Raw genomic sequence first — 24,856 nt, forward strand, 5'->3', positions numbered from 1 at the left:
CTACGTTATCAAGCTTGATATATATTTATCGCCCAGTATGTTGATGAACGAGTATATGTTTACTTTGTACATGTGTGCCATAGTCATTAAATGCGTTGTTTACTTACGATTGACAGGCTAGCATTGGATTTCTTGCGACCGAAAACAGAATATGCGTTGCATTGTCAAGGGCAAGACTGGCTTTATATTGCATTGGAAATATGGATGTGAATATTTGATATATTGGCATCTGGGATGATGGCTAAAACTGAGTATTATGTTATCAGCTACTTTCTACGAAAAGTTCAATGTGGCATCAGATATTAGGACACTTGGAAAACGCTGATAGCGTTGGCGAGTCGCTGACTTTGCAATGTAAGAATCATCCTGATCGACTTACTCCAGTTAAGACAGCATTGGATTTCAAAAATGTTCCAGAAGGTAAATTGTAGATAAGAATAGTGATGTTTACGTAATATTAGTATGCTCATCCGAAATATGTGTATTTTGCAAAAAGTACAGTAATTGAAAGCATGGCACCTTGTGTTTGCAGGAGGATGTGGACAACAATGTCAAATGCGACTTGAATGTGGACATGTATGTAGGCGACTCTGCCATCCTGATGATCATTCCAAAAATAAGTGCACGAAACCTTGCGAAAAGCTTCTGGAATGTGGTCATAGATGTTCAAGACCTTGCTACGCTGCGTGCACGGCATGTGTTAAAATGGTTACCAAGGTGAGAACCGCACATGTGTATTCAAATTTGGTTGAAGTATTCTTCAAGTTAGTGCAGCTTAGCAACTATAACCATCTCCAATTTTTTTTTTTTGCAATATTACCAAGTGTCGTAAAAGGGTCTTAAATTCTCCACCGTGACAAAATTAGATCTATATTTCAATCCCATGGTAAATTCATCTATTGAAAGCTCCCTCTTCAGTGCATGTTGGCAACCTAAGATAATAGCAAAGATCAGTTCCTGCTTATCAATTGTATATTGAAATAATTGATATCCAGAAGTAATGATTGAAGAGAAATGAAACTACTTCATTTGTTCTTTACCAGGACTTTACTATGAAAAAAAAAGTGATTTCTCATTAATTAAGCATTTTGGCTAGGGACATTCAGTATCCCAGTGTTTAACTGTATATACACACTTGCAAATATTGAAATTCCGAGGCCTACTTTGATTTCTTTGTGCTGGTAATCGATATTGATAGAATATAATTTTTTCAATTATTTTTCACTCGTGGCAGCTTTTGCGATGCGGGCACGAGCAAAAGGTTAGATGCAGCGAATCCCCTGTCGACGTGTCATGCCAGGCCAAAGTTGAAGGTAATGCAAATATTCACGTAAGCGAATACGACTAAGGTTCAATGCCTGCTTTTTCTTTTTAAGAGCATTTGCCCTGTGGTCATAGCATCAAGGTAGAGTGCGCTAAATCTGGAAAGGTTGATCAGACCAACTGTACTGAAAAATGCAACAGCTTTCTCGAATGTGATCACGCATGCAAGGGAAATTGTGTGAAATGCTATCAGGTAATAAGCTACTTGAACTGAAGTTGTCATTCAACTTACTTGACCATTTTACAATGTATTTAGGGAAGACTGCACATGCCTTGTGCAAAAAGTTGCGGTAGGACCCTTATATGTGGTCATAAATGTACATCAAAGTGCTCCAGTTGTCCCCCCTGTGAAAGAAAATGCCAGACGCAATGCGTGCATAGCAAATGTGCTAACAAATGTGGACAACCTTGCACACCATGCAAAGAGAAGTGCAGTTGGCAATGCAAACACAGGGAGTGCACGATGCTATGCAGTGAGCCTTGTAATCGAGAACCTTGCAATGAGCCATGCGAAAAAAATTTGAAGTGCGGTCATCCATGCATTGGTCTCTGTGGTGAGCCGTGCCCGAATTTGTGTCGAATATGTGACGAGGAAAAAGTAACAGAAATATTTTTCGGTGATGAAGAGGAGCCAGATGCCAGGTATATACCTGAAATAGAGTGTTCTATGCTTTGAATGCCGATGATGGTCTTATTTTCACAGATTTGTTCAACTGATGGATTGCAAACATGTATTCACTTACGAAAACTTGGACCAATGGATGAACCAGAAGGAAGATGGTAATGCTATCAAGATGAAGGAATGCCCTAGATGCAAGACAACTGTATGGAAGAGCACAAGATATGGAAATATAATTAACAAGCTCCTCGAGTGAGTTGGCAGATTATATGTATTAGATGTATATCCTAACATTTGGTAATGGTAAATATTGATCTAATAAATTCAAAGGAAATTTCGGGTAAATATTCAATGAAAGGAAGATATCATTTACTCATCAATTAGTAATATTGCAAAAATGTTGCTGTTGGAACACTTGCCAGTGTACTCCTAATTCTGGAACCATTTCATTCATAAAAGTTGAATCTCCTCAGAGATACTTCTCATTACGTAAGTTATGTATCACCATAACGTCATTTCATCTTGACCTATCATAATCAACCTGAATTTGACATTTGTTGGCATCCAAGGATCTTCCCTGAACCACATTCTCATTTGTTAATATGTGCATATGTGTATCACCACAGTCAGTACTTCAATCTACTGAACTGTGATGTAGAATTTATTATGTTGTTATTTCTCCGAAAGGGAACATTTTTGACACGTTAATCATCACTTGCAGCAAATTGGATAATGAAAATTGTGTTGTTTTACAGATGTGGCGATGTGTTGCCATAACGAAAACCTTTGTTCTTTTCTTGGTTTTCGAATTCCACTGACAAATAGTAAAAAAAAATCTTTTTTACCCCTCTTACTTAACGAAACACACTTGCTAGACCCAAGATTTCGGTCTTCCATACAGACTGCTTTCCGCCGAAAATAATCATGTCCAAATACACAGTATTTAAGAGATCGTGCCTCCAATGCAGTAATTGGAGGCGTGGAATCGGTTTCATCGGTAAATACCGTTTCATGATATGATGTAATATCATTTCTCTAGTTCTGTGAATAAAGTAAAAAAGAAGCAATGGGGAGACGCTATGTTGGCCAACGAAAGTCGTGGGCAATTACGTGATGAATTCAGAAAAGATCAAATAATGAAGAAATACCACGCCCTTGAGCTTAAGGGCATCTTGGAGAAGCTGGAGGTGTGGCGGAATTTCTTTTGCTATATGTCTCATTCATCAACACGTGTGTTGTGTATGCTTACTCTTTTTAGACTCGACCATCTCCTGGAAAATTGGTTGCTATCGAAAAAGCTTTCAGAAGATTGCAATCCCTTTATAATCTTGAACAAGCTCGAGATAAATTGAAGGCCGAAGATGAAACAATTCCAATGAAGTACTTATCGGGTAAGTTGCAGTGCTGGAAAGACTCGAATCATGACTTGACAGAGTCACGTTGCAAAAATGACTTGACTTGACTCGGCGTTTCAAAAATGTCGATTGACTCGTTACTCGTAGCAAAATTTTAGAGTCGATTTCAAGTTATCAAGTAATTGGTGTCGAATAAATCTCTGTTGTATAATGTTTGGATTGTTGGTTTCAATACTGTGCGTTTTGCTAAGCTTCCATTGTAACGTCACAAGTAAATTGATCAGAAAAGAAGTGACAGAGGTTACCTGTTACCGTTACATCTTATGTTGTCGTAAACCATTAGTAAAGTAATCTAGTATAGCAATGTATCTCTGTTCTATAGACTGCTCACAGTGTTCACATTAATCAACACTCCTGAATGATTTAAAATTCATGTCCAACCAACATATATCATACGTTTATATTACGCGTTAACAATTGGATGAAGCCTAAATTATATCCCATGGATGTGTAGATTGGTGGTGTAGTGCATCAAATCAATTTGTTTTAACTTAAAGGTATCGTATCCTATCCTCTCTTTTGGCTGATAATTACTCAATCTGTGTTTGAAACGGCTAGCAAAATGCAATTCTTTGAATCATGCCTCGTAATTCGAAAATTCAACATGGCTTGAATTGTGACTTGATTCGTGAGTCGTGATTTAACTTGACTCGAGTCACCTCCAAAAATCCAGTGGCTTGACTTGACTCGTGTCACTTTCGGAATTCGACTGACTTGACTTGACTCGAGTCAAAATTTGCAATGACTCGTGATGCCTTGTGACTCGAAGGTAGTGACTTGATCCCAACACTGGTAATTTGTTTACATTCATTCATGGGCGACTTCAAGGTTGTGTTTATAACGAAATGACTTTGATTTATTATTTGTAACCAACCTTGAAACGCTTCTTCAAGCACTATCACTCTGCTATTCCTGTAAAAATAGATAAACAAATTAGTCACCTAAGGGTGTGTTTCAAGCCCACACATAAATATCGATGTAATTCACATTGAAGTGCATTATATTCATTATAATCGAAGTTGCTCTAATGCACAAGATTGTATGTTAGAGATGGTAAAAGATTTGGATGATACTTCTGTGAGATAAACCTGGTGCCGAGGTGACTCAAGTTGCGGATTTTGTTTATTCTTTACATTTCATGCTCTCCTACCCATGATTCATTGAACAAATAAACAACACTACACCCAAAATATGGCTCATTGTATGACAGGTCATTGATGTCCGATTTCCGCTTAATTATATTGTCACATAGTTATTATTTATCAATTTGTAATGCCACAGCATATCCAGCAGATGCCTGGTTTGTTTCTATATCAAATTTATACTACTGCACAAGAAACATTCGTAACCACGCTATCCATTTGTTGCAAATGGAGAAATGAATAGAAACATTTATACTGCCTTTTTCATAATTTCTAATTATGTCTGACGTCAGTCCAAAGACTTGCTACTTTATATTTCAGCATTTGACAATGACATCAAGATGATGACAAAGTGGGTCATGCTTGAACGATCTCGAACGTCAGAGCAAGAGGACGATAACTTTCAAAACGAGATCAGCCGTTTGAAACATGTGCTGGAATACATTAAGCTATTTGCGAGGTGGACGCAACACTCAGAACCGGATATTGAGTGAGTAACTGATCATTTTCAAATATTTTTGCTTATTGCACGTTTACACCGCAAACAGAGTCACGGGCCACATTAAAACTCTGCGCCAAAAGTTGCTGGAAACTTTTAGCCCGTACGACGCTACCATTAAGGCTACTGTCGTCAAATCGTTTAAAAGAATATACGAAAAAGTTTGTTGCATACTTCTCATATAAAATATATATTTGATTTCAAAATGGTATTGATTCATCGCACAGGCTCCTGAGCTGAGGAGCACTCTTGGAATCAGCGAGGCTGAAAAGAAGATGATTTGTGATGCAATGGGCTTTGCAGCAAAAGGACATTGGTTTGAATGCCCGAAAGGTCACGTGTACGCAATAGGGGAATGTGGTGGAGCTACTACCACTGCGGATTGTCCGGAATGCGGCTCAACGATAGGTCGGATCTTTCTGTCAATTTCATGTCTTTATTGCCAATCACAGGATAATTTTTCTGCTATCAGGCGGAACAGGTCATCGACTGGATCCAAGCAATCGTGTTTCAGAAATGATGGATGGTGCAAGACGCTCTGCTTATGACACTGATATGGAGCAAAATCACATACCGCCGAATCTGCTCCGTGGCCTACACCAAGACGGATACTTCTAATGTTTATAATGTATTGTAGTTGGGTGTTTGTGAGTGAATTTTGTAAATATCCGTAATAAGTGATCGCCTGATTAACATTTAGAAAACAGTATTTCGTTTAGTAGGGGAGATGTGGTACCGATGGATCAAAAATTACAAAAGTATCTCTGTCCTCCAAATGTTCAGCGATAGTAGCAGATCTTTTGCTGGCTCAACACTTTGATCCAATCTCTACCTACCATGGATATATTCATGAATATCCGCCTTCTCAAAATATATTAATGAACGTTTAAAATTTGTTGTTGTATGAGACATACGCTCAGAATTTCATATATGTTCCAACTTTTCTGGCTGTGTACTATAATCTAACCTACGGAAAGTCGAAGAAGAATATTTTGTCGCCAGAATAGATCTTGACTCGTATATTGGAAGAAAATGACGTTTCGATTTAAGCTCAAACTTACACATTGTACTGTACAGTGTACATGTACAAGTACATACATATTGCCCGTGACTCGACATTTTGACGACCAAATAGCTCGTTATAGCGATAAAATACCACAGGTCATTGTGAAACACATCCTCCTGTATGTAGGCGCGTTTCTGTCGTAGCATGATTAGTTAGTCCAACTATTTCGCTTAGATTTGGCTATGTTATCACCGGCCCCCACGCTATAAATTGTTTGAGTAAATTGAAAAATGTCCATTGTCCACTGGAGGATGAAATTGAATAAATAAAAAATGTTTCGTTACATAGCCTGATACAATCCCTACACTTCAGATTAAAAAGGATTGCTGATTTGTTCGTGTTGAAGGTTACATCTCTCACTGACCCCGTAACTCGCGCAGGACAAAGTTATTTGCATGTGTGGAAAGCATGCAGTAGCAAACGAATTCACGGAGTGCAATCATTGGATTAAAGAGAATTTTTCAAAAGTTATCGGTCATCCGTACCACATCTCCCCTATAGTAGGCTTACCATATTTTGGAAATCTAAAAAGAGGACACTTTCAGAAATTTGTAACTTGCTAAACCGGAGTAGAATTCTCAAAAACCGGTGAATTTTTCCCACTTTGTGATCGGTCGACTAATAAAAAAAAAAGGTCATCTTTTCCGCTCAGAGCTCAAAATACCGTTTTTCTCTCCACATTGCCAGGTGGATGACTACATAAAAAAGGTCATCTTTTCGCTCAGAGCTAAAATCACCGTTTTTCACTCCGAAATACCCGCTGGAGCTTCACTTCTGTGCTAATTTGAGGCATATCACTCGCAATTTGCTCTAAATCTGACCTAAAGGACGTATGGTAAGCCTACCCTATAGCCAGACAAATTAGAAACTGCTTTGTTTTTCTCAAAATTCTAAATCCTGATATATGACGTTGTAATCAAACCAGAATTCCCATTCGGAGATGGCGACAGGTAAAGAGGAAATATATGATATCAAATCAATCTTCAAGTGTTCCTTTTCGCGTTTTAATATACATTTTAATAATATATTCATTATTCACAGAGTAAATATATAAAAACCGAAGTTTTTCGAGCTAACACTCTTCAGGGGCAATCATCACCGAGCGAGTTAGTGTAATGGTTATGCGGTCAACCACGGTCTTCCCGCACTGTTATATCGTAGTGTCCTATATTAGGGTTACCATATTTCTGTGACCCAAATTCCGGACATTCTTTAGTGCCCACTAGAGGATTTCAAAATGAGCTATGACGTCACTTTAGCAAAGCTTTACTCATAGACTAGAGGTAGCCACAATCCGGTTCAGGAGTATGTATGTGGCTGTGTGTTGTGTAACCGGGACCAAAAGCACATCTTTCAGCCCCTTCCCACCCAAATAAACAATGATTTTGCGCCCGCAATGGGGTAATCGATGCAACTACTAGCCAGTCTTCAGGATTACCGGACCACGACCTAACCTCGACCTCGCCCTCCGCCACATCCCACCCCATTTTGTCGCTTGCGTCTTATATTCTCTGCATTACTTTTCATTCAGTGTGCATGCCTCTTATTTACTTCGCCTAGGCTAAGGTGGGTGTCTGATCTTAATGGCTACTCCAAGTTGTTTCGATACCTTCCTATCTTTTCATTGTATCGCAGTCTTGTGATGTTTTGAAACGATGAAAATATTAATAAACCTGATTGATTGATTGATTGATTGACTTCTGGGGGGGGGGGGGGGGTTGCTATATGAATATGGTTTCTATATGCATCTAGTCGGTAACTTTTTTGAATGAATTCTGTTTATAATATTGGTTGTTCCATATATTACTATATAGTTACTATATACTATCCGCCCACATGACCAGAGTTAGCGGTAGAGCTGGTGGAGGATGATGAGTTCGAAAATACAGAGAACGTAATTGTATATCGTTAATTCATGTTCCTGTCCCCCCACCGATGAGATTGTTTATCAGCCTTATGCCGGTGCTCACCACGGAGCGTTACAAACACCCCACATTCACTGGTTTTCAACCTATTATGGTCACGACTCCATCTCCAATTTGAAAATGTTCCGTGGCCCGGATCAAAATTTGACGAGCTGATTACTAAAAGAAGTCAGCACCTTTGCCCAGACTTACTCACGGGCTATTTCGGAAGCTGATTACGTTCAACATATTCGCGAGCCCCAGAATAAAATCAAATGACCGCCAAGTTTGGAATCACTATACATCATTGAATTAAGCATTTAAACAGCCTTAACGATCCCTAGGAATATACCGTTCTCCTATAATTGTGATTACAATTAGGCTTATTCCAGTAAATTAAGGTTGTTTTTGATTATATTTTATTGCACTTTTTGCGAGGTTGGTACTCCTCATATTAAAATCAATAAATGTGATAGTAAATCGCGCGCGGCGCGAAGAAAAACATCATGCAGCAGCATATATATTCCAAAAAAGTAATGTTTTCATGTTAATTTACGAAAAAATTATGAGCTTACGTCAAGTCTTCAAAATTCCGGACATTTGGCATATTTTAGAAATTCCTCCCGGACGCTACTTCCAACAGTGAAATTCCGGACATGTCCGGGAAATTCCGGACGTATGGCAACCCTATCCTATATGGTGTGGACCCAAGCAAATCTCACCGCTCAGTGAAATTGGTGTACGTCACAATTTGCACATGGCGAAAAGCAATTTGACGGTAATTTTTGACCGACTTGTCGAGCGCGAAATTTGATAAAACGAGTATCAATTGAAAGCTACCGCGGTACTGATTGCAAAAATATATGTTTCATTCTGCTTGTGGCCCTGAAACCCCCCAAAATCAGCCTCGAATGTTGCATGGTAACAGAGTTTGGTATTGTGACGCAACAATGCCATCTGGGAGCAGATGAGAAGTAGCGCAAACCGCAAGCGTATTTGCCGTTGCTGCGCCACCGATTGGGCATTCTCACTCTCGTGCGCACATGCTCCTGAGCTGCTCAGACGGCATGGCTGCATCACAATACTAAACTCCATTACAATGCAACATTCGAGGCTGATTCTGGGGGGTTCCAAGGCTACGAGCATGATATATAACATATTTTCACAATCAGTACCGGTCAAAAATTACCGTCAAATTGCCTTTAGCCAATTGGAAAGTGTGACGTAGACCAATTTCACTGAGCCGTGAGATTTGCTTGTGTCCACACAAGTAGTAGGGTTTGATCAAATTGGCGCACACCAATTAAATTACGCCACGTCGCCCTAATTGCCACTCCCATTTTCATACCCTAAGGCTACATTTTGTAAAAGTGATTAAATCCCGATACTTGATAATAACTTGCTTTCGAGAGAAAAAATAACATTCTGATTATACATAAATGTCGAAAACTATGATGTCTATGCAAGACTATGTTCGCGAATCGCGAGATATTATATTATGTGTATTTAGGACGACTTGATAAGTGCCACATCGAAGTGACCTTTGTTGGATTTGAACTAACTATATTGCGCAAACTTGACATACTAAGCTGTTTTGTGAATTTCAATACCGATTCTGCATGTGTATTTAGCACTATGTATTGATATAATAACTTGCTTCCGAAAAATAAATACCATTCATTATACGTTAGATGATTAAATTCCGAGACTTGATATAATAACTTGCTTTCGAGTAATTAGTAACATTCAGATTATACATAAATTTCGAATACTGTGATGTCTATGCAAGACTATGTTCGCCAGATATTCTATTATGTGTATTTAGGACTATATATTTTCACAGATAATATAAGCTCTCATATAACACTCATCAACGTTGAACTATGCGCGGTTTTATGCGGACATATTAAAATCCGGACTATGTATTGATAATATAACTTGCTCCCGAGAAATAAACAACATTCATTATACGTTAGTTGATACTTTTATCAGATATTCTATTATGTGTATTTAGGACTAATGTCATCCGTCCATATTTTTTAAACTTGATTTTATGTGTACAAGTTACGGTTTTTGCAGCCTCCACATTTTACGAATTATTTTCATTAGACGCAGGCAAGCGATTCTCAAGTTCGGAGCTATGGAAACAAATCACTCGCATATGCGCGTTCCGAAGTCGTAACAGCTTAGTAGCATATACGCGAATCCCAAGGCGAAAATAATCGAACGAACTATAGCCGCAGGCGCGCGATTCGCAGGGCTATAATTATACAAACACTTTTCGCTGCCTGTACGCGAACCCCAGCGTTATAACGACAGCGTCTAATTAGCACGTTCTGAAGCCGTAAATTTAGTCAACGTCATTGAGATAGCCATGATTTAAAGATGGTAATCGAGTGTGACAATAGCACTCGTCAAGGTTATACAAACATTACTTTTAACTACTGTTTACTTCCCAAAATATAAAGTTATAAAAGTAAGCAGATTTATATGAAAATCCGTTAAATAGTAGTAAAAGTAGCCTGGAAACATAACTACTTACTGAAAAATCGTTACGTAGAAGTGGGGTTAGTCTACGAACATAACCACTTACTTACTTTGAAATCTCTACTTGTACTTGTATTCGAGCAGAATTGCGACCGATGCATTATTGACTTTAATACTCTATATTTTAAATTGTCCACACCTATGAGTCGAAATGTTGTTAATCATGTTTTCAACATGACCTAAACGCAAAGTGCACGAATTTCCATGTTGATTAAATACCACAAACTTTGCTTGCTTTCAGAGTTAGTAACTAAGCGCATAACAGAATTCGCCCAAAAAAGTAGGTACTCCGAAAACTTTGTAAAGTAGAGCTTTTTGGCGTTGGACTTAAGTTCCAATGAACAAGTGTTCACGTAGGTTCGAATCCCACACCCAGTACGTTTTACGAGAATTAATATTTTTAGATTCAATATAGCGTACTGAGTACTTTTTCAGCGCATTAGAGACGTTTACACTATGGATTTCGTAAGCTTTACTTGAATTTTTTAAATTAGGGTAGAAGTAGCCAATTCCGAGTAAGTAAAACGTTAGTATTTTAGGTCCATTTCTGCTTAATACTATAATTATCATGGAGTTGAAGCAATCCAATATCATAAACACTTGAAAGTATTTTTTGCATGTAGCTAAAAACCTAATTGAGTACTCTGAAGAAGTAGAAGTAGCACAGTTTGTGGTATTTGTATGACATCGAAATTTACGCTTTGCGCTTACCTTATGTTAATAGTTTTCCTCTTCTATCTACTTTACAAGATTCCGTGTAGAAATTTAGTAGAAATGTAAACACGCTTGAATATAACTAAAATTCACATAAGCATTACACTATGATTGATTATTTCAGTTAGCAAACATGACAGATGATCATCTAATGAGTGCAAGCTCGAAGTTAGATCGCTCGAAATAATAGTCCCGAGTTTCGTAAAGCTAATGTTCTCCCCATAGCTGAGGTCAAGGTTTGCAATTTCACCTATGGGAATGAGGTATTAGGAAATAGCAATTCAAGAGGTTCTCTACTACTAGATTAGTGCCTAGCTTTATCCATCACCAATACCTGATGCTGTCGGATAATTTTATGAAACTGACACCTCTCATCAAGAGCAATGAAAAAAGTACATTCCAACATTTTATTATCACTAAATTTCTAATAAAGTACAGGAAGTGCAGATTTCCTGCCAGTAAAAAAGTAAGTATTAAAGGTATAGTTTGCCTGATAACTGAAAATAATAAAAAATTACATTAAAAAATGAAAAAGCGCGAAAAATTACATTTTATCCCCGAACGCAACAAGAAAAATCGTATTACTTCTGTAAAATAGATATAAAACTACACTATTCCGATGCACTAAAGACTTTTACACTCCGGATTTTGTATAGTATATACTAATTTTACATTGCGGAGTATTCAGTAAACTTTAATCCAGTGATTCTCCATCTATTTTCAATCACGATCCTCTTATTAGTCTAGGCTTCGAACCCCACACCCAGTACTTTTTATGGGGATTAATATTTTTAGACTCAAATACTTTTCCAATGTACTAAAGTTTTACAGTACGGATTTTGTAGAGTAGATAGAAAACTACCTTTTGAGTCGATAGCGAAGTACTTGTACATTTTGGAGTACTCAAGTATTGGTTTTGCCTTGGTAGCAATATACTTAATCAAGTGATTATCTATTTACAGCGCATCTACTTCTATTTCAGAGTTTTCAGACAAACTATACCTTCAATACTTACTGATTTACTCGCTCGGAAATCATCACTTCTTGCACTTTACTAAAAATTCACTGCTACTAAAATGTTAAAATGTACTTTTTCAATGGCCTTGATGAGCAGCGCCAGTTTCATCTATATCCTATCATGCATTTTCGCGCTGCAGAATGACTTATCGCATCGAAAAATAGCAAAAATACATCGAGAATCCTCGAAATCTGCGAAATATTTGAGTTTTACGAATTATCCTTCAAAGCGAGCTTACATATTGGATATTATTCAATATTATTCAAAATATGCGCATACAACTCGGGCAGTTAAACGATACAGTTACAAGTTGGATATAATCTTGATTTACAGATGACAGCTTAATGTTGTAAAGCTCAACCACTCCAGAGTGTTTATTGCAAAGTATTTGACGCAAACAAAATATTGAATGAAGACTAGCACATTGGTTTCAATACCGAGCGAGTGAACGTTGTTTTCTGCTGGACATATATGATTTGCATTTAGAAAAAACGATCTACACCGATTAAGCGACACTGCTTTAATATCATAACCCGACGAGTGAGTGAAATTTCCTTAGGGTTTCATTTAGCGAGTTAATTGACGGTGATTCAATCACATACAAGTAAGGTCTTTTAGTGTCATTGTGATGACATTTACTTTGACGAATGACAATGGGAAAATCTCCGATTTCTTTGATCGTGTGTGTTCTACAAATAATTCTAGTACACCTAACTATAGGACACATTTAGCAAATATCGTACAAATTGTTTCTTTGCGATGGTAACGACTTTCAGCGGCTTGGTTTCATGTCGAGAATCATTTTTTGATGGTTCAAATAACAATTTCAATCAATAAAATGAATAACAATACAAAACACGTTTCGAAAATTACAGCGTAGCAAGTATATCTTTGATATTACGAGTATTGTGCACTAGACATATCCAGTTGAATAGGATGCGTTAGCAAACATATTCCAATTTGCTTTTGGAATGATCAAAGTCTTAGACTACAGTGGTTCCCAACCTTTTTCATCTCGTGCCTCCCTTGGCCGAAATTTAAGCCAAAATCCCCCCCTTAGGATAAATCTGCCAGAAGATTAAAAAAGGTCATTTTTACCTCGCAAACACCTGTTGACTGAGAGAATAAGACGGGCGTTTGTTTGTTGAGTTGTTTGTTTCTCACCAGACATGGGGTAATCGCGATTAGTAATCGTAATCGATTACGACGATTACAGCATTTTCAAGTAATCGTAATCGCAATCGATTACATTCGAAAAAATTCCGAAGTAATCGTAATCGTAATCGACTACTTCCCATATCTAATCGATTTCTTTGTGAAAAAACGATTACTTTTCATTTGTACAAGTACTATGACATGAACTGAACATTCGTGAACAAGGAAGATGTATTATACATTATACTATAATTATACCAGGTTCATGATAGCACAAACGTCCGATTTTTAAATGCCATTGCTCATTATTACGTCAGAAGTAGCCTATTAGCTTTGCTAGTCATTGCCTAAGAAGTATCCACAGTAAATAGATATTCGATGTGATTGTAAGAACACCCGCCGTGCTGTATATCAGGTTATCAACATGTTCCAAACGCCAGTACCCCGCAGCAGGATAATTAATCACCACTCTACCGAGTAACTTTGTATTAATGTTTGGTTATGCAAACGCAGTTTGACCGTTGCTGCTTAGCGAGCAGTAGGCCTATATGTAGTACGTATAGAGATATGAAATTTAATATTCGTCGAATAAAATATTACGGTTTCCACAACGAAGCAATAAAAAGCAACAGCTGCTGATATATATCATAACCGAGCCGTTTTTGCCCTTTTTCGTAGCGGCAGCTTGCAGTACATTATATGTATTAAGTTGAAGGCAGAATTTTGTGTTTTCTTCATCTTCTTCTCATATCACTCTACTCGAAACAGGCGCCAATCGTTATGTCATAATTCTTTACTCAACATTGGGACCAGCCGCCATAGCCATAAGCTTATATATCATGTTAACGTGGGGTTTTAGCTAGCAAGGACCAAAACAGCAATTCTTCCCCCAGTCCAAACGTTGGTCTTTGGCCGCCATAGGGTGACATTTTCAAGTTGAAGACTGAATTTCGTCAATAATATCGGTTATTGCATTATATTATTCATTTGAATAGTATATTCATTTCAATATGAATATACTATTCAAATGTATATTGAAGTTCTGCACCTCCAAGAAGCTGTTCATTATATTATTAATAATTTTTATTCCTCTCTTTCTCTCTGCCCCCGATGGTCAGATTTACCTGTAGAGCTGGGGCACGTAATTCATATTTATAACGCCTGTTATCTTGTTATAATTACTTTAGCGTATGTTGTTCATTCGTGACTTCCGGTCTGTTATATAATCAAAAGATAATGTTGTATCCCAAACGTAGCAGACTAAAAGAAAAACTTTCGTGAGACGCACACACAAATTGTCATGTCTTTAATGCTATGTGGGTGTACGGGGGGTATTTGCATTGTGGGCTCGGATTGGAAGGACCGGACCAGTAGTCACGCCCACCCAGCGCGGCTATTGAGAATGGACACATGCCCTAAGTTTCGGCCAAAGTCTTTCTATAGTAGCACACTTCGTGAAGTCACGTGTTGGTCTAAATTGCATATGTGTTTTGGTGTGTCGTGGTACGGTATTGACTGGAACCTATATACCTATTGCTATAAAATAGGGTTGCATTTAAAACAAAAATAAATTTAAAGAGATCATGTTTACAACAAGGCCCTTGTTGAAAACATGTTTTTTATTTTATTTTATTTTTTTTAAGCCATGACGTGACGAATGTGGATTGACATTGACAATCGAAAATATAGGGTAAATATTGCTTCTTTGACGAAATATCCGTACTATAACACTGTTGAACCGACTATTTTGAGGGGTTCCAAACCATCCCATATGTATGTACTTCGGCTAAATCGGGTGGTAATTGTGGAAAGCATATTTTTACACAATTATGGCATAATTTTACAACTTAGAAAAACACAATTTTGTTAAAGCCTTTGTTTAAAACACTGTTTAAAACAACCATTGTTTTAAACAACCATTTGTTTTAAATGCAATCCTAAATTATGTATGCTTTTTTGTTCAGGGGGAGACGTATGCATTCCAAAATCAAGCTTGTCTAGAGAGAATTTTCAAGTTAATTAAATCTCTCGAGAATACTCTATAATTTATGTTGGTTTACAAAATACTTTTGAGTCCCCTTCGAGCTCGCTCCCTACCCTAATGGAAAATTTGGGGTGCGGCAGTCATGGACCTGGCAAGAAGGCAAATCGTTGGGTGCGATAAATCGTCCTCTATAAAAATCGGCAATGGGTACATTATGACGTAACAATAACGCATCTTTTTAAAAAAGAAGTTTGTTATCTCATTAGTAGGGCTGGGCACAATGATTCGAGTACTCGAATCTGAATCCAGTATTAATTTTAATGATTCGAGTCGAGTAGTAAAATACGATTTTTTCGAGTACTGAAATCATACGCTCCTCACCACTGAAAGTTGATTTATCAAAGAGGAGTTTATCAACGAGTTTATGCTAATTTCACTATTGAAGCCTTGAAACCTTGATTGGCCGTATCGTAGCATACGAAACATGAAGTACAAAGCTACGAACGTTACTGGAAATAGCACATTTCCGAAGTCATGATCATCCCACAATATTGTCACCAAGTGCAATGAAATCGGTATGGTCGAAAATAATAACAAAGTATCCTTAATATGATGGATAACAGGCATTATATTCTTTGTGGTCGGTTAAAAGGTACATATTTGAACTTTGACAAATAATATTCTGCTATGACGTCATAATGAGTGATACTCGATTACTCGACTCGACTCGAAGCATTTTACGTGATTCAGAATCGAATCACTCAGGTACTCGATTTTGCCCAGCCCTACTCATTAGGCCTTTTCAGCGCAATCCATATATTGTCTTCCAATATAACGTCTAAAATGCAAAATATATGTAATCGTGAGTAATCGTGACTACTTTTCCAATGTAATCGTAATCGTAATCGACTATGTCCTGATTTTGCTGTAATCGTAATCGTAATCGTAATCGCGTCATTCGGAAGTAATCGTAATCGCAATCGATTACATTCATGAAGTAATCACTTCATGTCTGTTTCTCACAGTGCTGTAATAACACTTTGTAGACCTGTAAAAACAATGGCATTGGTCCCAATCAAACAAATTTTGGAAGGCTTGACTCAACAGACCCCACATTTCCATTTGCGTTTTCGGCTTACCATGCACCAATCGCTAATATAACTGTTGTGGGTTATATAACTGTTGGCCAATAATATTGGTACTTTCATATATAGGAGGGTTGACCAGACTCGAGTCGGACTCGAGTCACTATTTTCTGATGACTCGACTTGACTCGAGTCATTTTCTCAGAATACGGAAACGACTCGACTCGAGACAATCGGGGTATTGACTCGGTACTCGAGTCATTGTGCATGACTCGAACCAAGCCGTATGATTCGAGACTATAAGACGGCCAAGACCGACATTTCACTGTAATTTCGAAGAACAGTGAAGTGACCACCCGTCTATTGATCCTGGTACTTGACAATGCGACAAGAAACTGCTCAAAGTGAGGAAAATTAGTATATCATAAATCCAAATCATCCAATATCACCAAAGAGTGTTGACTGGAGTGCGACTTGGACTCGGACTCGAGTCATAATACCACGACTCGGACTCGACCCTCTGCTCGGTGACTTGGACTCGGACTTGATTCAATGGTGAATTGAAAATGACTCGACTTGACTCGAGTCAAAACTAAGAAGGTGAGATTGACTTGTGACTCGGAGCCTCCTGATTTGGTTTCAGCCCTGATATATTACATACACATGATCAGATTCCCTGCTGGCGCTCATTGAAATTCAGGACACCCATTACGTTTCGGCAACATTGCACCAAGTTTAACATGTCTTTTTTCGATCGGGTAGCTGTTTACTAAAAATAAAGCAAGTCTAGCGATCTCTTTGACTTGAATCGATGACGTTGGAATATTTTGTCACTGTCTAAAAATGTTGACTCGAAAATATAAGTTAAATACTTCCACTAGAGGCTTTGTTATGATAGATTCGGCACGACATTTGCTCGCTTAGGATATATTTGATTAAGAGGCCGTCGCTGGCCTACAAAATTGTCTTGCAAACTGCAGCATATCTGAACTAGTTTAAAAAAAGAGGGGGAATTCGTATGTGAAAAAGAGATTTCAAATAGCATTTGAATATAATTTCAGCAAACAAAAAACAGCCATAAAAAGCATACGTTTGGATATATCTGATTGACTACATGACAGTTCGGACATGAACAATTTGGGAAATCTGTAACAATTCTAAAGTGGAATTCCTCCCTAAAAACTGCAAAATTCCCCCCAAGGGGGGAATTCCTCCCCGGTTGGGAACCACTGCACTTAGAGTGTAACGTCGCGATATTTCCCATTTAGCACGTTCTATAGAGAGTGCGAACGGAATAGAGTATTAATCGTGTGCTTGGGATAGTGCTTTGATATCAAAGAGATATTTTCACACTGTGTAATGTGCGTATGTTTCAATTCTCTGTTGCGAATTCCGACAGTAACGACATTGATGTTAAATCCTCACCCTTGGTTATTGTAAGTGAATCCTAAACATCGCAACGGTCGGTCTGGAAATCTAACGCATGCATACTTTTAGATGGGCGACACCAACAAGTTTATTACATCCGTGAAATACTCAGAAACACCGATTCGTGATTGTGTTAGCTGGATTCATCCTCTATATCTGTAGACACAAAGATATCTTAAAATAGGTTACAACTCATTCGAAACGAATTGTTGCGCGCAATCTAAAAAAGCACAAGTTGAAGACGAATGATTAGATTTTAATCAACTAAAAAGTCCTTTTGTTTTGGTGTTGGGACAATTTGTATGACTGATATATAGACTATAACGAATTCAATTCCAAAAGTGAAATGTTACTTTAAACGAAAAGTTTGACAACTTGTATTCTGTTATTGATAGATGTGCTGAGTAATATGACCAGTTTATAAAATCTCGGTAATGTTTTTGACATGTCTGTGTTGTTGAATTGGTTGGGTAAGTTACAAACGGATTTACTTGACAAGGTTTTCGTGGTTGACTCTTTGAAGTGTGGTAAGATGGTAAAATGTCGATACGTAATACTATTGCCGTTAACTCAATTGCAACAGAAAAAAAAATAACCAGATAACTTGTTCAAGGTTTCTTTTGTTTCAAATCAATATGGGGATAATCAACTATTGTTACAAGTTGAAATGTCGTACCGAAGTTGTGAATGGGAACAGTAGGCGGTTGTGTAAGTGTGAAGACAGCGGGGTGGTGTTCGTGTGAATAAATTAATCTGAAATGTAATTGAGTGAAAGTTTGCGCTCTTGTCGGTCAATTCTACTTCAAATTGCGATATGACAAAGTCGATTGAAATACTCCGATTCCGATTTAACTCGTCGCCTCGCAACTCGATCGCGATATTTACAAAGCAGTTGTCAAGTTGAAAGTGCTTACAACAACGGGAGATATTTCATTGATTGGCTCTATTGTGTGTAGTAACACATTAAAATATCACGATACCATAGCGATAGTATTTACTGAAACTCTATTTGACAAATGGAAAACTGGATCGCGAATAGAGTTGTAAGTTTCAAGGATTGTTTCAAATCAATATGCGTATAATCCCGAAATGTGACTGGGTGAAAGTTGGTAGTCATGTTTTTCAATCCTATTTCAATTCACACTATGTCAAAGTCGAAATACTTCATTTTGGATTATCTCAATTTACCTATAGTACATCTCACGAATGGATTCCGACACTGAATTTTTTGGTGATGATAGAGTTGGCAAATGATAAGATGTGTGCATTTGTTAAGTGTTTGATTTAAAGTTGACAAATTACCAAAATTATTGAATATTCTCGGGATAGAGATAGTTGGTATTGATTCTGTGAAAACAGCGGCGTGGCATGTGTGAATAATACGAAAACGGAGCTGAAATTAAGTTGGTCAAGTCAAGTATTATTCAGTTTCAAAAGGATTAGACTCTTAAAAAGATTGGAGTTAGACCGGAGAGAGACAATTTGATGGTATTCAAGCCGCGCCGGTTCTGTTACTCGTTACTTATTGTACTTATCAATTAGAGTTAGAACAAAGCGACAAGTTGTTGTTTTCGAATCTTGTCGAGGTGACAAATTTACCCGTTCCGATACGATTCAACTTCAGTTGTGTAGTGAGCGAGAGATCGCTATGTCTGGGGATTAACTTGTCTGTGACCGTAGGATTTTACAATTATTTCACACCTTTTTGAATATGCGTTAACTTCGCAAAGGATTAGGGTTAGAATCGAAAGTGACAATTTATCGGTATTCGAATCACCGTCTGCGACGGTTCTATTATTCGTTACTTACTAAATCTGAGCAGTGAAACCCAGCTCTGTGACAAACTGAATACAAAAATATTGCCTTGTGAGCGATCGGTATGTCTGTAACACCAAGTCACGAGAGACGGCTATGTCTGAGGTGTTACCTTGTCGGTGACCGTACGATTTGTAGACTATTTCACACCTTTTTGAAGTGTTAGTTTGCGAACGCGGTTATTGTTGGTATTCGAATCGCCGTCTACGCCGGCTCCGTGACAAACTAATTACCAAAAATATTACTTGCGAGTGATTCCTAGATTTAGCAAACTATTTCACATCTTTTTGCTGAAAGTACGACATGCCGCCGCGTCTATATCAGCACGTTAGCATCAGAGGTGGTCAGTAACGAAGTACTTCTACTTTTTCGAAGTACTCAAGTAGTTTTCCTCTACTTCTGGTACTTACCAAGTAGATCTGATTTTCGCTACTTCTACTTCTACTTCTTAATATTTAGGGATCTACTTACTTACTTTTCGCTATTTTCAGTTTGTCAAGTAGAAGTAGTTCAATCTTCCAATCAGGAAGACAGCCTGAGGAATTTCGGAGCTGTTTTCACGAAGTATCAACATTTAATTTTCATAAAAGTTTAGTAAAGCCCCGTATTTTCGTCACGCTTCGCGCGCAGTGGATACGGAGTGACCAATATGATTTCACGAAAGTATCGGTGAATATACAATTTAGGTGGAGGGTTGGCGTGGTTCCGTTTACACCACATTGTTGCCCTTCGCCCATTTGAAATAATTCATCACAGTATATATGGCTCATCATAACGTTTGAAACTGATGTTTCGCAATCTAGCATTTTCTTGTCATATCGTAATCTAGCATGTCCATGGCGTGTCCTAATCTGGAAGAGTGGAATTTGACTTTTTTAGTTTTAGAGCTGTTTTAGCGTACCACCTTTGAAACTTTCTGGACTAAAAACATGAAATACATATTCTGCTTTTAGAAGTAGTATTTATACTTCACTTTCAATTCCCAGTATCATATACTTTGAGTTATAATTACTATCAGTTCTTTTGTCTGGATAACATACATGTTGAAGTATAAAAGCAAGTGTAGTGATGCCTTTAATTTCCGGAAATAAAGCTACACAATATGGCATTTTTACGGTCCACCATATTTTTTATTAACGTTTACTAATCGCGCAAAGTGTTTACACCGTATCCGATACAACTTCTCCGTATTGCTCTTCGACTAAACTACAACCCTTATAATATGGGGGATGGCGCCATACCATGCTATTTTCCAAAACGTGTTGTTCGAGAAAACAGAGGGTTAGCAGCGCATTTCTTATCAATACAATCATTTTCATCCCATGATGTGGACGAATGCTTATACTATCGAAAATTGGATACCTGCTGGTATGCATCAATATGAATCAAGCTCGTCACCTATCACATAGCTCAATTTGCACCTTGTTATAATCCATCCAATCAGGATCGTTTTCACAACTACTTACTTACTTGAGTACTTTTAAAGTCAGCCAATTCTACTTCTACTTCAAGTAGTTTCAGGTTGCTTATGTAAGAAGTACTTCTACTCGTACTTGAGTAGATTTGTTCGTCGCTACTTCTACTTGAGTAGCTTTCTTGACTACTTTGACCACCTCTGGTTAGCATACGACCGTGCCGATAAGAATAACGATATATTTGTGTCACAATCACCGTAAACGTTAGGATGAACTCGAATCCGTCATATCTAATAATAATGAAAACACATACCAAGTCAGAGGTCTTAAACACGCGGCCCGCGCGAGCATTCTGTGCGGCCCGCGACGGCATTTTCGAATTTCAAGTATTCAACAATATATTCCAGTGCCATATAATTTTTTTTCACGCTCAAACTACTATAAAAATCACTGAAATCTCAACAAACTTCACTATCACATGACTCTTAAAAGCTACCATGCGGTAGAAGATCAGCTATTACGCCACATTTCTAGTTCATGATGATAAAACATGACCCGTTGATGATTCGTGACTGAAAAAATTATAATTTAGTTTGGTGCGACCTTCTCGTAAAATTACTCGATTTCGGATTGACTGTGTGACTAAATAAAAATGACTCCAGTTGAGTCGGGTGAACGTGGAAATCAGAGGACTTGCCACTCGGAACGGTGACTTGGTTTTCCTACGGACGCAACAATCAATGAAACTGTCATGGGGAATAGTAATATATCAAAGGTCGTAGCCAATGTTCCCTCTAATTTGTGACGAGTCTGCGCACACTCACCAACTCACTGCGCAGACCCTTGGACAACAGTGCGGAACGACTAATAAAAGGTCATCACTTCGGATTTTTTGTGCGCAACTTGGATTTTCTGTGCGGAGAGACCGTGTCAGCGCTGCGCATTTGCGCACGTGCGCAGCTTAGAGGGAACATTGTCGTAGCTTGCGGTACGTAGGGTATATAGCTATCTAATCAGGTCAGTATTGTAACCATTGGTGTTCTGTGACCCCCGTGACGTATAGTTGGTTACATCATAGTGTCCTATATGGTGTCGACACAAGCAAATCTCATGGCTCAGTGAAATTGTATCACGTCACAATTTCAATTTGGCAACAGGCAATTTGACGGTCATTTTCGACCGGCTTGTCGAGCATTAAATTTGGTAAAACGGGTATCAATCGAAAGCTGGCTCTGCACTGATTACGAAAATATAAATTTTATTCCGCTCGCGGCTCTGGAACCCCCACAATCAGCCTCGAATTTTTCATTGTTATGGAGATTGGCATTGGGACCCAACTATGCTGTCTGGCGAAACGAGAGAGTAGCTCAAGAGCAAAAGAGCGGTTGCACAGCGAAAGTGGGAGAACTCAGCTGGCGTCGCGGCAATGATACCGCTGTATTGCTTCAGAAGCAAAAGGTCTCTGGCACTCGGATAAATCCCAGTGGAGATTGAAAAATGATAAACCAAATTCCAACGTGAACGTCACTGTTCGGTTAAAACTCCTATATTCCTGACAAGTGCTATATAGAGCATCCAGGGAAAAACAAAGGTAAGGATTTGGTGGTAACATTTTGGAATATTTTGACTGGCCCGGCCCGCAATCTATCTTATAATGGATTGAATCCGGACCGCGATCCCAGTTTAGTTCAACACCCCTGCTGTAAACCTTTAATCAACATTTTACCTGCTGCATTCGCGGACCAAGTTCTACCCTTACAGGTCAAGTAAAGGCTAGTAATGTGTGCTAACACTTGACCAATGCGACTATAGATAGTATCAGCACTCAGCAGCGCAACGTGTCTCTGGAGCCCTACACCACAAGCGGGTTAGGGAAATCGATATCATAATAATCTGACATATCTAATGAAGACAGCTACTTAGACGGATCTCTATAAGTTAAAGGATAATGCGCGATAATTCTTAGGGCCCTAATGCATTCTGTGGACCCAGTTCTACCCTTACAAGTCAAGAAAAGGCTGGTAATGTGTGCTCGGTTCTACTGAACCGTCAGTAGCCGTGGTTCCCGACCTTTTTTGCTTCATTCCCCAATTCAGATTTATTCCGAGTCTTCATTCCCCACTATCCCCAAATTCTTAAATACCTTTTTAAAATGCCCCTCCATAACATTTGGCCGGAAGTTTAGCATAGGGACTTGCTATTGGAAAACCACACCAGTACGCAAGACAATCGCCTATAACTTCAACATAAAACGTATTGTGAGCTGATACCGGTAACTCTCAAAATTTTGCGAAAGCGTTATATCTATAGAAATTAAACATGGAACGGCAACGACCGATTTTGCAGCTTCGATCCGCTTCGCCGAGGCTGGAGTGGAGAATTGTTTTGCGTAAGCGACTGTAGGATTTCTGGCAACCCAAAAGCTATCTTCCCGAGCGCAAAAATTACTGAATCTGGTCTTGATCGAAAGCTACTGTTGCACCGATTCCGAAAATATAAATTAAAATATTGATCAGGCACTGATCCACCTAGAATCTGTCCTCCAAGTCTGAAATATCGGCATTGTTCAGAACAATGTGGCAGATTGACTCGAGTCGAGTCGAGTCAAGTCATTTCCGTATTTTGAAAAAATGACTCGAGTCAAGTCGAGTCATCAGAAAATCGTGACTCGAGTCATTACAACCCTGCTAACTTGTAACCAGTACATTAATGAAAAATGTAGGAACCATACAAGGATCTACAGTGACGGCTCTAAAAACGACCACGGACGTGGCGCAGGATTCTTTGTCGAGAGTGATTGTTTGTTTTGGGGCATTCATGGTGTTTGTCGACTACTATGGTCATTTACACCAGGCCGATATTCTTCTTATTTTCCGTAACTGCCGACTTATAGCACGGCCCACCTCTAGGCTTTTGTAAGACACCACTGACGCGGATGAGGTGGCGAGGAGTCGAGAGTGATAAGTACTCTTTTATTGTCGCCCTCCCACAACAAGTGTCCGTATTTACTGCGGAGCTTGTCGGGATATTGAAGGGTCTCTTATGGGCTGAAACCAATCTTCGCTCACGGTGTAAAATAGCTATTTTTTCAGACAGTCCAAGTGCCATTTGGACCATAGTTAATCGTCAGTATGAGAATTCGTTAATCACTCAAATTATTCTGTCTTGCAGAAATTTGTCGCGGAGCAACATAACTACGCATATAATATGGATTCCTGGCTACAGAGGAGTGGGTCAAAACGAGCAGGCTGATCGGCTAGCCAGAAGTGCAGCGGGCCCAACCCCAGCTCGTGTGGTCGAACAAATCTCGCTGTCAATCAAGGAAGTGAGATCGCAAATGGCCGAACACTGTGAGGAAAGATGGGATGATGAATTCATGGAATCAGATGATTATTCGCAATATCACGAGATATTCGCTTCGCAAACAGTCATGCCAAGCTGCAGCATATATCATCACGAACAATCTCATCAATTATGATAAGATTGCAAACGGGCCACTGTATACTCCACTGGCACCTTCGCAGAATCGGATGTCACGAGACAGGTTTATGCGATACGTGCTATATCGAGGAGACGGTCGAACACTTTTTAATTGATTGCGAACGCTATTCGACCCATCACGATCACTTGAAGACGACAGCGGCGAATCTAGGCATACCGTTTCAGCTCACAAAACTGTTATCAGATCCACGGATTTTACTACCAGTGGCTGAATTCGTTATCTTCA

At 38.6% G+C, this 24,856-nt stretch overlaps 3 protein-coding genes across 20 annotated transcripts in view; 1 reads left to right on the forward strand and 2 right to left on the reverse strand.

The window, feature by feature from the left end:
* The window catches only part of LOC145457734 (ubiquitin-like protein 3), a 245,928-nt gene that overhangs the window by 220,195 nt on the left and 877 nt on the right, over positions 1-24,856 (reverse strand). The window lies entirely within an intron of this gene.
* Positions 1-24,856, reverse strand: part of LOC145457722 (THAP domain-containing protein 1-like) — a 474,772-nt gene that overhangs the window by 167,841 nt on the left and 282,075 nt on the right. The gene's annotated exons all lie outside the window — the stretch shown is intronic.
* Positions 1-24,856, forward strand: part of LOC145457675 (NFX1-type zinc finger-containing protein 1-like) — a 224,795-nt gene that overhangs the window by 129,569 nt on the left and 70,370 nt on the right. For 13 of the 18 annotated variants that reach the window (XM_080335921.1, XM_080335923.1, XM_080335912.1 and 10 more), the window contains 7 exons: positions 117-206; positions 267-420; positions 533-717; positions 1,235-1,313; positions 1,377-1,516; positions 1,580-1,965; positions 2,027-2,194. In XM_080335921.1, coding sequence (XP_080192047.1) covers positions 117-206; positions 267-420; positions 533-717; positions 1,235-1,313; positions 1,377-1,516; positions 1,580-1,965; positions 2,027-2,194 — 1,202 coding nt within the window. Of the gene's footprint in view, positions 1-116; positions 207-266; positions 421-532; positions 718-1,234; positions 1,314-1,376; positions 1,517-1,579; positions 1,966-2,026; positions 2,195-2,981; positions 3,130-3,200; positions 3,334-4,820; positions 4,990-5,047; positions 5,160-5,225; positions 5,407-5,470; positions 7,750-24,856 lie in introns of those variants that run through there. The other 5 variants (XM_080335914.1, XM_080335932.1, XM_080335913.1 and 2 more) reach the window with 4 other exon arrangements.

The sequence above is a fragment of the Botryllus schlosseri genome, chromosome 15 (assembly GCF_051294905.1).
Source record: "Botryllus schlosseri isolate E-star chromosome 15, Bs_hap1, whole genome shotgun sequence".
In the NCBI taxonomy this organism is placed as follows: domain Eukaryota; kingdom Metazoa; phylum Chordata; class Ascidiacea; order Stolidobranchia; family Styelidae; genus Botryllus; species Botryllus schlosseri.